The sequence below is a fragment of the Oreochromis aureus genome, linkage group 7 (genome assembly GCF_013358895.1).
Source record: "Oreochromis aureus strain Israel breed Guangdong linkage group 7, ZZ_aureus, whole genome shotgun sequence".
NCBI classification, from domain to species: Eukaryota; Metazoa; Chordata; class Actinopteri; order Cichliformes; family Cichlidae; genus Oreochromis; species Oreochromis aureus.
This window is the reverse complement of record NC_052948.1, coordinates 45,878,762-45,893,036: the sequence shown is the minus strand read 5'-3', so window position 1 is coordinate 45,893,036 and position 14,275 is coordinate 45,878,762. Positions and strand designations below refer to the sequence as shown.

The following is a 14,275-nucleotide window of genomic DNA, read 5'->3' as shown; positions in this document are numbered from 1 at the left end:
ACCATCTACTGGACATTTTTTAATCTGGTTCGAGACTGTAGTTTGTTATCCTTCAGTGGTTTTACACTTTGCAAATCCCTGACAGTTATCACTGTGTGTCAGCCCTTGTGTGTGTGTGTGTGTGTGTGTGTGTGTGTGTGTGTGTGTGTGTGTGTGTGTGTGTGTGTGTGTGTGTGTTTTGATGTTGCAGTGCCAAAGCAGTAATAAACAAAGCCTCTTAACTCACAGCCCTGCTCTTGCTGTCACTCTAACTCAGAGTCAGACATGCAAATATGCACACACTCCGGTGACTTTACCTAATATGATTAGAAAATTGAGCTCCAAAGACTTTTTAACACTTGACAACTCACCAACAGATCAAACCACGAGTGGCAGCAAAGGTGGTAAGAAGTGGAAATTTGATTGGTTAAAAATCAGTGTACTATTGTGTCCATATTGTAAAAATATATTATGTCCTGCTCTATATACACAACACCCAAACGGTGAATAACTGCTTGTACTTCGACTGCATTACAGTTTCTATATCTGAAAATAAAAACAACTGAATTATGATTCTAATTAGATTTATTTTTGCCTTTGTTTGTCTTAACATTTCACCACCAGCAGCTGGAGGTGTGTTTGGTCCTCAAGGGGAATCGGGATCAGAGCCTGAAGATGACAACCAAATGAAGTTTTATACAGAACAGCACAGAGGACGAAGGCGCAGCAAAGGTGAGAAGAAACTCAGGTGTATTGTAATAAATGTCGTACATTTTTTACACATTAACTTACTCAGCAGGAGACCCTCTTAGCCACTGCGCGCTGCTGAGAAGGCATTAAAGTCAAAAGGGAGTATAATACAAAAACAAATGAATGCCAGCCTTATCCCATTTGAATATAAGAGGGAATGATGGGAGAGAACATTAAAGCTGAGTCAAATGAGGCTAGTCATTTCCGGAATTGTCAGCATAGCTGGAAGTAGGAAGGGGTCATGTACGTTCCCAGTGGGGTTGAGAGTGCTGTTCCACAGCACAGCTCAATGACATTCAGAGCAGACATAGGAGCTGATGTCAGTGGGAGCTCTGTGATGACCTAAGCTGAGTCAAATAACTTGAATGGCAAGCATGATTTTCAACTTCTTCTCCCATAGTGATATGTAATAGTGAAGAGTTTGGATTTGTGTGTATATGAATTACATAGTCTGTGTATATCTATAAAGTAGCTGACAAAAATTATAAAAATCATAATGTTTTTAAACCCTATGTCTGCAGTTCACCTAAACAACACTAGGTCAAGAGGACGATAAATCACACACCACTTTATAATCTTGTTAAATTGGTTGTAAGCCCTCTGGTGTGGGAATAGGATCTAAAAGCAATTAGAAAAGCAGTTTAGTTGCTTTTCTAATTGCGGTTTCTATTAGAAGTATAAAAGAGAGGAAATGTAAGATTTGAAAACAAACAAAACTTCTTAACTCTATAGACACTGCAGATATATAATTCATCTAAAAGTAGATTCTGCCATTAAATGTCTCTATTTTTCTGTACATTGGAGACAGCAGCTGGGTAGATTTTTTTTTTAATTCAGATATCAAGCATGTGCATATGGTCTTAGATAATTGCAACGTTTTTCGGAATGAAGGACAAGAATTGTGAAATAACTGTGAACCTAGCCCTGTAATTGGCTCTGTAGCTTTCTGTCACTTCATTTCCTACCATTACATTTCCTGGTTACATACATTTAAACACAGAATGGTCCAGTGTGAACATGCAATTAACCACAACTGTTCTGAAAATGGTTAATTGCCTGTGAGTGTAAATGACCTAGAACAGGCGTCTTTACTTTAACTGACACCTTTGTCTGACAGATTTTATTATCAAGTCTTTGTGGCCTTACAGCTTGGAGGAAAATAAAATCCATGGCCATAACCTGTGTTAAAGTTACAGCCTGTATAAAAAGGTAGCTCTTTCATTAGATGATGGACAGAGGGAGGCGAATGAGAGTAAACATAAAGAGTTTAGTGCACACCTTGTATTTGTGCATTCAGTTAAAATTCACATGTGACTTTATGCGTGTGTTTGAGCACAGAAAGGGTGTTTGGTTTGTGACCGTAATGTAAGTGTTTGCCATCGTGAGTGCACATGCTTTTGTCTACTCAGTAAGCTTTTATAGTAATTGAGGGAACCCTTCACAAGCCCAGTGACACCACCCACACCCCACTGACATTAGCTGCTCAGCCACTATTTCTGTAGACAACCATTGTTTCTGTCCCTTCACAAAGCCATCACAGTGAGTAAGACGTGCAAGTCAGTGTGGGTCAATCCATTACCCTAACTTTGTCTCCTTGTTTGGCCTTGAGCTGCATTTCACTACCTCCGAGCTTCTGTCAAGATTAAAGTGCCTTTCCACAGGGGAATACTGGTGAAACTTTCTTTTCTATGATATCGCTTTGTTTTATTTCAGTCTGTTTGACCATTTGAACACTGCGAATGTGATCAGTCAAACGTTATACGGGGAAAACTGAAATTGGCATTCACAGAACAATTGTGCACGGCTGTGTTTTTCAGTGGTACTAAATGATGTAGTAACATACCTCTAACTAGCACACAGAGCATTAGTCGATTCCCATTGTGGAAGCTATTGGGCATTGAAATGAATAAATATATAAACAAATGTATTTATTTATTTATTTGAACAAAACAGTTTGATGAGTTCTACTGCAGAGAACAGACTTCCATGAGCAGCTGTACCATTTCTATTGACTTTTGCAACAAACCTGCAGAGTGCAGGATACACACTGGGAAGCTCCCTTCCTAGAAGCTATTCACACATTTCTGAAGCCTGCAGATCCTGAAATATTACGTGATGTTTTCTTGTGACTGGTTTAAGAAAGTACCAGAGTGCATTTTCAGCTTGTTCAACGCATTAGAGCAGTGTTTCCAAAGCTACTCCATCATCACCTTGTCCTACACACATCCCAGTAAGCTTCCGTTTAACATGCCAACTTCTCTCCCATGATAAATATCTGTAGACAGAGGTTAAGCGGCTAATTTCATTTCCTATACCTTAGCTTGGAAATAGGAGCCCTGACAGAGCCAAAGGGCAACCAAAACAACCAATCTATAACCCTGTCAGTAGCAATAAGATCATATATCATACTGGCAAATGATTCTGCGGTGTGCAGAAGCAGTGGTAACCCAAGTCATCTCTACACAGGCCAAACTTGAAACAGGGTTGGATTCATAAATCAGCAGTACAATTAATTGCATTCTCAAGGCTTTGAGGAGGGCTTTTGAGCAAAGGACAGTGCAAAACGAGATGATTTTGTTAAACGTTTGTGTGGCTGTGTGTATTATGGTCCTGTCACCTGTTTAAGACTCTAATAAAAACAAAAGGGCCACTGTTAAACTGTCTACCTTTACTTTTTTCTCTTTCTCTCCCTTCAGGCCATCCACACAGTCCTCTAAATAAGGTCACCTTGACACTGATTACTATCAGCACATGTGTCATTGCCATTGTCTATGCTACGCAGGATTCCTGCCCCCTCACTGTTAAGGTCACCCTCCATGTGCCAGAGCATTTTGTTGCGGATGGTAAGTGCAACGCATTTATTAGACCTTGGCAGAACATTTAACGGGTAAAGCATCAAAAAGTGTTTACTTTTGCTAGAAACTGACTTCACTACACTTCACTGTTTTTATGCACTCTTTCATTTTGATTCAAATTACATGATATGATATGAAAACCTGAGTAGATCTGACAGCTCACAGAACTCCTGGGTCCAATTTACACAGATCTGTTTGCTGACTGGAAACCCACAAATACTAAAATCAAACATGGAGATGAAGATGCAAGGATTTATTATACTTACATTAAACCCATCAAAATGTTACTAAGATGCAGTGTGGTTATCTAGCCCAAGCAGCAGAGTTTGAAAACATCTAATACAAGCGATATGGTAGATTTGTGGAGCATGTTATCATAATAGCCATTATCCCACATAGTACAGTATCTTATTGTTTTGTTTGTTTCCAACAATAACTGGTTACAGTTGTCAGTCAAGCAGCGTACTGTAGAGATAACTGTCGAGTTACATGTTGTTGTTGAGCACTGAAACGTATTATGTCATTAGTCTAGTCTTTGTTGTTAGGAGGAACAGCTAATGGACCGGGGCTAGCTCAACATTCTCCGTTTCTGTTTTCACATGGCCTGCATTAAACTCTCCACCCCCTCAACCGTGATTTGTGGTTTTCAATTTCAATGCCTTTCAGTTTCAGTGCCCCCTTTGCACGACTGATAAGGTACAAAAGATGAACATTCATCCAACAAAAAAGAAAATCATGTTCTAGAACCGAAAAATGAACAAAAATCAGAACAATAAAGCCCACGCACTGAAAGCTCGCAATGGAAAAAAAAAAAGATTTATTATCACCACAAAAAACTGAGTGACATTTAAAGCCATTAAAGTGATGAAGAGCATTGTGCACACACTATGGCTATTATTATTCTTTGTTTTTGAACTGAGCTTTTAGTGTTTAGCCCCTTTTTCATGTGACTGCATGCTGTAGATTAAAATACTAACCTATTGTTTTTATCTTTTCAGTTAGCCTGATACAAACAATGCATATTCATCTAATGTTACATAAGAACTCCAAGATATATTTCTGCTTGTGCCATATTAGAAGCTGGCTTCACAGACTGAAAGTATACTTGCCAAAAAAATAAAAACTAAATAAATAGTCAGTGAAATCGAATATAAAGAACTTCTCTGTCAATAAGGAGTTGATACCGTTTCCTGTCAATTCATATGCTCACATGGAGACACAAAAACATTTTTTGTTGACAAAAGAAGTTTAAATGCACAAAAATGGAGTTTGTAAGCAACAGACCCAGGCAACAGCTTAGAGTATTATTTAATCTGTTTAAAATTCCTTGTTGACAATGAGCTAATTGTAAATTGGGTCTGTGTGTTGACACGATACCGCAAAACAAACCTTAGCAGGAGGGAGAAAAAATCGAATATGTACAAGGAGCTAAGTGAAGTAAGAGAGAGTGAAGAGCTGAGGCAATTTAACTAATGATTGCTACATCTCCGAAAGATTTCACATATCAGTCAAAAAGGCATTTCTGCCATTGAGGTCTCATTTCTTGTCCACCCACGCTCTCAGAATTTGTGTGCCCGTGGACACTTCATGAAAACGGAGGCGTACATAAAATATATATTCTGTAACTATTGGATATCTACAGTAAGATAAACATACCGTTAGAGTATTTTGACATTGACACAGTTTGTTTTTTTCCCCCTGTATACCACCACAGTGGATATGAAGTGAAAGAATCAAGATGTGATTAGAGTGCAGACTATCAGTTTTCATTTAAAGTGATTAACAAAATTATCACATTAACTTTGTTTAGAAATTAGCTATTTTTATTCATAGGGCCCTATTTTCAGATTCTAAAGTAGTTGGGTAATTGCCTAATGAACAAAAGCTGCTTCCTCTTATTTCATGTCAAATTAAGCAGATAAAAGCTCTATTAGTGTTGAACGTACATTTGCTTACTTCTCACTTTAATTCTAAACATGAGGTCCAAAGAGACATCCGTGATCATCATTTGGCTGAAAACGCAAAATAAAGACAGAGAAGTGTGCACCACAGCAGACAAAAGTGGATGATTGTAAGTTAAGAAAAGAGCCACAGTAAGGTCTAGCCAAGTGAAAAGTACTCAAGGAAAGAGGCAAATAATTGTCAACGTGTAAAGATGCCTTGATGTTTCAGAGCGCTTACAACAAGATGCTGGTTTGTTACTGCTGACAAAATGTAAGGTAGCCATATCTATATACAGACAGCAACAAAAGGTGGCCGCAATAAAGACTTGGCACAGCATAGGAACTTCCGCCTGTCATTGACTCGAGGATTTTCATCAAAATATTAAAAACAATGAAGTTTGTCCACTTACTTTTGAGCTTTGTGGGGCAATTACTCAAAAATTGTATTACAAAATAATCATGGTTATTTTGAGTGTCTATAATGTTGTCTTTTTCTCCCTTTCAAATTTAATATGGAGAATGATTATTGACTCATTTTAGTAACCTTTTGACCTTCTACTGCCACTAGTAGTGAGGAATATCAAGTTATACGCAATAATTATCTCAAATTTTTGGATGCCCCTGAAACTCTCCTTTGGCCTAATGATCAGCCTGCGAGGTATCAAAAATCATATTTGGAATTTAATGAAATAATCATAGACATTCATGATAAACCAGCACTCGTGTATTTTAATTTCGCCGAGCCCATGAGCTTTGCTGTAGTGCGACACTCACTACTGCATTTAAGCCCCACTACAGAATAAGATATTGGACGAGGAAAATCATGTTGTGTATTCCATACTGCATGTTTGTTTACTGCAGGGTGAACATAAACTGTACACCTCGAAGGAGTTAAGATAAGGGTTTTAGGATTCTAGTTTTGTTTTTCCCCTGCAAACAAACTGTGTGTACTGGAACTCGGACACAGAAAAGCAGACACCTGAGGCAGAGCAGATGTGGTAAAAGGCAGCTTAACCCTGTAGTCTGGCATGCATACAGTCGGCAGCAGGCAGGCAGTCAGAGCAAACAAACAAATCCAAGAGATAAACAAACAAAACAATTCCAACTGGCAAGCAACACATAACTATAAGTCACTTCAGGAAAAGTACAAGCAGACAGAAGAAATGCTCTGTTTCTTCTTTCTGCTTATATACTTTATAAGTTGACACAAAGGACACGAGTTGCTCTATATCTAATATATGCTGGTATGATGCAGGTGAATAGTCAGGTGGTGATATCAGCCATTAGCATGATGAATAAACTGAATGTGAGCAGCCAGTTGCCATGACAGTAGAAGGTAAACAAAAACAACTACAAAGCATTTATAATAATCACTAAGGCTACAGCTAATGGGAGCCTAATGGGAAAAAAATGAGATAGATAGAGAGAGAGCAGAAGGTTATTTACAGGCAGGTAACAAGAAAGGAAAACTGGAGCAGCAGATTAAGAAGACTCAGATCATTTGGCCAACGTTGTGGGATACGCAGCTCAAAATCAGCTAGTAGTGGGACATATTCTTATGTTTTTATATTCTTCCTCTAATTACTCCAGTGTTGCTTTTCTGTTACCTGACATTCACTTTAGAGTCATGGTGTAAATACCTTAATTATGCTTGCAGTCAAAAATAGTCATATTTTAAATATGACTGTCTGTCAAATAATCTTATCAATTAGATACCCAGTCATGTAACTCAATTATCAAAAACATGACATTGTGTAGATAATTGAAATAATACAGCAGTATACAATAGAGCACGGCACAAACAACTTATTAACGAAAAATAACACAAAATTATATGTGTCAATAAGTCAGTGTGATTTTTTGTTGCACCCATTCATTATTCCTGTCATTATTTTGACTACTGCATTGACACTGACATACAATGCTTTCTTTTTCTCCCCATTCTTCTGCATTTGAATCATAATATGCAGAGCTAAGTGAACAATGCTCCTACTCCCCAAGTGGGATTTCTTTACAGGACTCAAAGAAGGCTGCATAACAGCTTCTGTTAGCAGAAGAATTTACTTCAGCCAGTATCACTGTAAATGAGACCTGCTGGCAGAAAGGGGCCTTGTTATGCTTACCTTTGGTCTCTTTGACCTCGTAAATGCTTTTAGCGATTTATTTTGGCCTTCTGTCGTTTTGCTGGGTACTGAACACTTTACTTTCAAGAACACCAGCGGTCTTTCATATCTAGGGAAGATTGTGACCGTGGTTATTTTGCTTTCACTTCTACAGAATTATGCACTTATTAATTTAAAATGTTCAAAACACATTGATTGATTCAAAATGTGTTTTACGCCAGACACTTAAACCAATAAACAATGTGGGATCATCTGACAAGCTATCAAATGTAACAGACAAAAACATGCAGGTTATTGGTCTCGATAAGACTGAATGCTAACACATAGTTTGGTACTTAATTTTTAGGGAGAACCAAGTACATTTCTTGAAGGCTTTGTGTTGGTCACACTGTACTGTGGCAGTGTTTTTCTGTCAAATGAAAAGAAGCAGCTGATGACTTTTTATGTGTAGGAGGAAACAAATGGCAGTGTATTCTGTCAGGACTTCAGAACAACCAAAATGTTAAAAGGGTAAAATAAATAAATAACAGAGAGAGAACAGATGAGTTTTGGGATGTCATTGCTTTGTTTCTTACAGAATGTAAAGGCGAAACATTATTTGTTATTCTCATATGAGTTGTGTATTTTACCGCAGCACAAAGGACTTGCTGACATCCATCTGTGATGGATGTGTGGATCCTTTCTTATTGATGCAGTTCATCTAGCTGTACCTAACCTGTTTGTTTTTTTGTTTTGTTTTGTTTTGTTATATAGATGTTCTAATACATTTTGAATTCACCTGGACAAAGAAATATATACTGTTAATGCTTCTGCAAATGTACCGTTGACCCATAATATAGCTGTATAAGAATCCAGAAAGCTGAAGCACAACCTTCTCACAGCTCCCTTTGGAACTAAAACTCATTGGCATCAATTAGAGATAATCTTGTTCGGTGATTGGAGTTTAACGATTGGTCTGAGAGCAGTAAGAAAGAAAGGTAAGTCAGCGTCATTGAGCATAGCGTTTACTGATTGACTCGTGAAACCCTTTTAGCCCCTCTACTGCAATTACCAACAAAACCCAATCTATACACATTATAGGTCTTAATTTTCTCATTTAAATTCAGGTTGGTCAGATGGGAAATGAAATTACAGTGAAAACAAAAGATTTAGCTACTTTCCAATTGATTTTGCAATAGAACCTCGAACCTAGAGCATAAATACAACTGAATCACGTCTGTTCTACTTTTCTGTGGTTTGTTTGTTTATTTTTGTCTTTTTTTCATGCAAAATAATTGACTCCTATTTTGTTTTGCTTTTCTTTTTTCAGGAAGTAGTTTTGTGGTGAGCATGGGCAGTTTCTTGGATGTTTCTAATTGGTTAAATCCAGCCAAGCTAACTCTCTACTATCAGACCAATTCATCCACACAATGGGTCCAGGATTACTGCGGCCAGAGGACCACTGAACCCTGTGAGCAGATTTGTGATCAGGACACAGGTTGGTGCATACAAATATGCAGACACTGAGGTCTAACCATTAAGCCTAAACCCTTGTTTTTAGCATTTTTTTTTTAAGTGGTAAATACTTCAACAGTGGAAAAAGTACAGGTGTAGGATAGAAGACATTACAATGAAATCTCTATCTTGATGTTTTACTGATTAGCATAACATGTGCTAACGTTTACTTATATTTTGTGACATAAACCCAAAAGTTAAAGTCAGCTAAAAAAAAACAACATAAAGCTCCCACAGTGGATGTCGTCTGGTTCAGAGTCATGAGATTTACACCACCACTCGCAACCCTGTGTTTTTCATGTGGACTTTTTCTCATTTATAAACAGTATAAACATGGCTCTTTATGTTCAGTATTGATACTGCTTGTAGGTAAGGGCATAGATGCCAGAGTATAGCGTGTCAGAGATGTCAGTGCCTTTGGCAGGATTTGAGTCCCTCCGCAGGAGAATGTTTTGCTATAAAATGATAGACATGCTATTCTTATAAATTGTTAGAGTTGTCATATTGAAACTGCGTGTAAACAATGGAATTAACAAGAAACCAGCAGCACTGTCAGTAAAGAGACCACGGAGAAATACAAGTGTATAGCAGAGGTTGTCACTGTTTGCATTCATTACAATAATTATATAGAAGCTATCCAACTTTATTCCACACTTTAAATGAAAAAGGGAAAGAAAAGAAGACAGAATCAATAGATCAATTATATGGTAGGCTTTTTTTGTTACTTTGCTTTAAATTTTAGTTGGCCTAAAAGCACTGAAAGGAGCTGAAAATATGTTTTCATCATGTTATAAATAAAATGGGTTAATGTATATTCCACATTGTTTTGTAAGTCTTCTTTCTGTGCTGTAGGGAAAGAGAGGAACTAGTCAAGCTGAGCACAGGTGTGTGGTTAATTTCTTGAGTAAATTACTCAAATAATAGTAACAATTGTAAGTTCTTACATCAGAGCTCAGCATATGAGGCAACAGTATTTCTACTATGTAAGCAAAGGTCCTTAATGTCTTTTGCCCCATTCAGGAAAATCACCAGCTGCTGCTGCAGTGTGTATACAATCACCCTGTATGGGTTTACACCTACATTTGCTGACATTAAAACTTTACCAACAAATGCTAAGTATGCAGCATGATGATATTTATCTTGCCTTGAGTGTCCTAATTCCCTTGTGTTTTTCATGCCCAAGTAGATAAAGTCTAAGCTCATTAGAATGGATTACATCTGTAATGTATGTGAAATTTATGTAACCCTGGTCAAGGACGTGTTGAGGGCTAATGCATAATGTATTAGAGTTCTAGACACTCAACTCAGTGAGTACACAGGAAGATGCCAGAGATGGAGCTGCACGCATGTATTTGTGAAATCTTAGTGTGTGCACTTAGGTATTTCATAGGTCTGCATCTGCACGTTGTATTTACTCATTCAAATCTGAGTACACTGAGCATTTTGATTTTATTAGCACTAGTATCTAGCTCTGCTCTCATCTTTCTGCATCCATTTCTCTTTTCATCTGTCCTTTATAGAAGATTATTTAATCAATGACAGCATGCACGTTTGTTGTATCTCCTCAGGGCAATCACATCCCTCCAGAAGTAAAATGAAAGGTGCTCTTCAAAGAAGCTTTCCATTTCTATAACTAATGTAAAATATAGCACACTTATACCCAACCAAGCATACATATATTTTTGAGACTGAAGGACTTGTTTAGCATATAAAAACATAACTATAAGAGCACTTGTGATGTTTACTTCGATGTAAAAAAAAAAGACAAGTAAAATGGCCAGACCCCTATGTATATCTAGATAGATAGATAGATAGATAGATAGATAGATAGATAGATAGATAGATAGATAGATAGATAGATAGATAGATAGATAGAACTTCTTAAGTTCATGTGAATACTGATGTGTTTTGCTTCTAATTGTAGCTTTTTTAAGATGGACTATCCACCCATTCAGCCATGGGGAGGAGTTTGTGCAGTACACCCTGCTGAGGTCGCCAATCACTCGCAGGGTTACCAAATATTACAACATTGAAAAACTGATTGATATGGATGACAGGGAAAATATATATAAGAAGAAACGTTGACTTGAATCTAATACAAGCTGAATGGTGGCATTGTTTTCTGTTGGCTTTTGGGCAGAAATGAAAAAGTTAAGGTTTAAATGCCAACAAATACTTATTATACCAAGCAACATATTTGAAAATTCCAATACGAAAAACAATAGTAAAACCCTGTTTCATTAATAAACATATTTTATACAGTGTATACTCTATACTGAATAAAATAAATGCAGGTTTAGATATTTAAATCGGTCATTTTTTACTCCCAGCATGCGTACAAACTCATTTTCCTTGTCCTTTATAATAGCAAGAGGTATGTTTTCAGGATGGTTTCTCACAGCATTTCTATTATCTCCATCAATCCAGCTGCAGTGTCATGTCAGATGACAGGCACTGTTGACTACTAGACACTGTATCATTGTATCTGGATAATCAGTCATCTGTGCCTTCACCTTCCCTCCTTGATCAAGTGCTACAGTGGAGGTCAGTAGACACATACATGATGCAACACTTCCTGCTGTCTGATAGCTGCTTGGGCAATAGATAACTTTAATTAGACTTGGAACTATAATATCTGCCTATGCATATATACATTGGCACCAATAACAGCTGAAAATCTTTTGAAAATTACTGAAAATGAATGTCAGATAATATAATGACTCAAGTAACCACTTTATTATCCTTTCACAGTTATGCTCCCTAAACATAGGCTGTTGCTAAAACCTTTCCATTTCTCATCATGCATAACTTCCTAAAGACTCACAGACCTCCTTGGCTGCTTTTGTTTTCCTCATTTAAAACGTTTTCTCTCTGGCTCCTCCAGCTGCAAGTAATTGGAAATGAAACTGCTGGGGTGTGTAACATGTACAGTATACTATACCCCTGGTTTAGCTTTTCATTTCGAGCTCATACTGTGCTCGTAAGCACGCGCCCGGACACACACTTAAATGCACACAAACACATACTGCTCAAAGGAAACACTTATATTTTATCTGCCCAATGATAACGCCTAAGGCCTTCTCCAATATTATAACAAGTGCAAATAGGCACCAGAACAACAATAAGTCTTTTCTGTGCTAACATCATAAACCTTGAAATATGAAAATTATCCAGACAGCCAGAGAAATTATTATGATGACATACATCATTTATAGCATCAGTTTAATACAAGAGGAAGAGAGATGGTTCGTGCGATCAAGCACCTGCCATTGTTGTACATTTCATGTTCTTAATTTATAAGAGGAGAAAGTGAGAGAGCAAAAGAATGAGATAGAGAATGAGGAAAGGATGGTGACAAATTTTACTAGCAATTTTAAACTGGTGTTTACGGAGGATGTCATTATCGCTGGGTGGTGTGAGGCTGTGTGCCTGTTTAGACACCTGGCCGAAATGTACAGGGGAGGGACTCTCTGAGCACAGTTAAATAATTGGGTTTAACAAATGGCTATTTGGAATCATTTAGCTCTTAATTACACCTACACTATATTCTGATTATTCAACCATTTCTTGGGAGTCACTGAGTTAACACCGAGTTAACACGCTCTTTCAAAGCCCTGAGGGAAGGACGTACATGAAAACATTAAATTTGCACTGATCCATCCAAAAGAAAAAAAAAGAGAGTAGCTATCAATACACATTTTAGTGGTTAGAGTTGTTCAAGGTTAACAAGAGTAGAAAGTTTTACTCAACCTGAAAAAATAAAAACATCAGATCAAAAGAAGAATTAAAGCCATTAAAATTACCTCTTTAAATATCTTTGAACATATTGTTCTCAAAAATAATAAATAAAGTAAAGTAGCTAATAAAAATATATGTTTGATGACCCAAAACATCAGCAACAAAACCTGAAACAGAGCAGATGGAGAGCATGAACCAGTGTCTCCCCGGAATCTGTTATCTTGATGACAGAAGCCAAGTGTACACTGTGAACATAAAAGCAGTTACCACACTGCATTAGCAGCTCAGTGATACTCAACTTTAATAACCACACTGTTGCATTTTCTCTTCTGCTCAGAGACACGTTTTACTATTGGCTATCTCCTCCCCGCCACGCTTTTCTGATACGCTCACTGTTGCTGTTGTTCCTCAGATTTAAAAAGAAATTGCTACAAGCCATTAATTCTTACTCCAAATCTTCCTTTTAATATGTTACACCCGTTCTGGGTTTTTAGATGGAGATAAAAAACCCAGGGCTTGCAAGTCATGTAAAGGTTAGTTCATTCAGCAGAATGTGTAATCAAGCAGACTTATCTATTTCTGTTAATCACTAGATCCTCCTTTAAATGCGTTTGCAGAAAGGTAAGAGCCCTGCTTCAATGATTATTTGCACAGCCTGCTTAAGATTTACAGAAAATGTGCTTCTAGACTGGTGCACTTAATCTGAAACAAGGTAGGAAAGATTTACAGTCCTCCTGCAGCTTTGAGGTCTGTACTGCTGTACAATTCATCTACCTCTCCTGACAATCTAGTAGGAGCACTGTGGGTTTTATGTCTAGACCTTATGTATATACCTTTGCCACAGCTGGTATTATTAATTAAACTGTAAACACAACTTATGATAAAAAAGGAATGTCTAGTTATAACCAGCACAAACCAGTTTCTCTAATATCTGATTCAGGTGATACGGAGTGTACGGAGCAAAAAATGCATGTTGTTGTTAGTATTATTATTATTGTTATTATTTTATTATTATTGTCATTATTTTATTATTATTGTCATTATTGAATAATACACTGCCAAGACAAGAAATATTACCATAGCCAAGATAAAATATGGCAGAGAGTTTTGCTTTCACCTTCTAATTAAATCCAAAGCTAAAGAAAAAAACTTCCAATTCGTGACTTCAATTTCATTCCTCTCAGAAATAGCTGTTTACAAAGAGCTGTGTTGTCTCCACAGTTATTATTAGGTCCAAATATCTGTCATCGGGAGCCATTTCAAACAAACATGTAAATCAAAGCAAAACATTACATTTGTAATTGCTGTTAGTAAGATGCACAAATCACTCATGTACTCAAATATTAACTCTCTTAATTATAGTAATTTATCATCAATTTTAACCAAATGGGTT

At 37.1% G+C, this 14,275-nt stretch overlaps 1 protein-coding gene across 1 annotated transcript in view; it reads left to right on the top strand.

Moving 5' to 3' along the window:
• The window catches only part of LOC116331839 (astrotactin-2), a 273,527-nt gene that overhangs the window by 123,311 nt on the left and 135,941 nt on the right, over positions 1-14,275 (top strand). Inside the window, exons 5-7 of the mRNA XM_039615109.1 lie at positions 604-711; positions 3,426-3,572; positions 8,960-9,127. Coding sequence (XP_039471043.1) covers positions 604-711; positions 3,426-3,572; positions 8,960-9,127 — 423 coding nt within the window. The remainder of the gene's footprint in view (positions 1-603; positions 712-3,425; positions 3,573-8,959; positions 9,128-14,275) is intronic.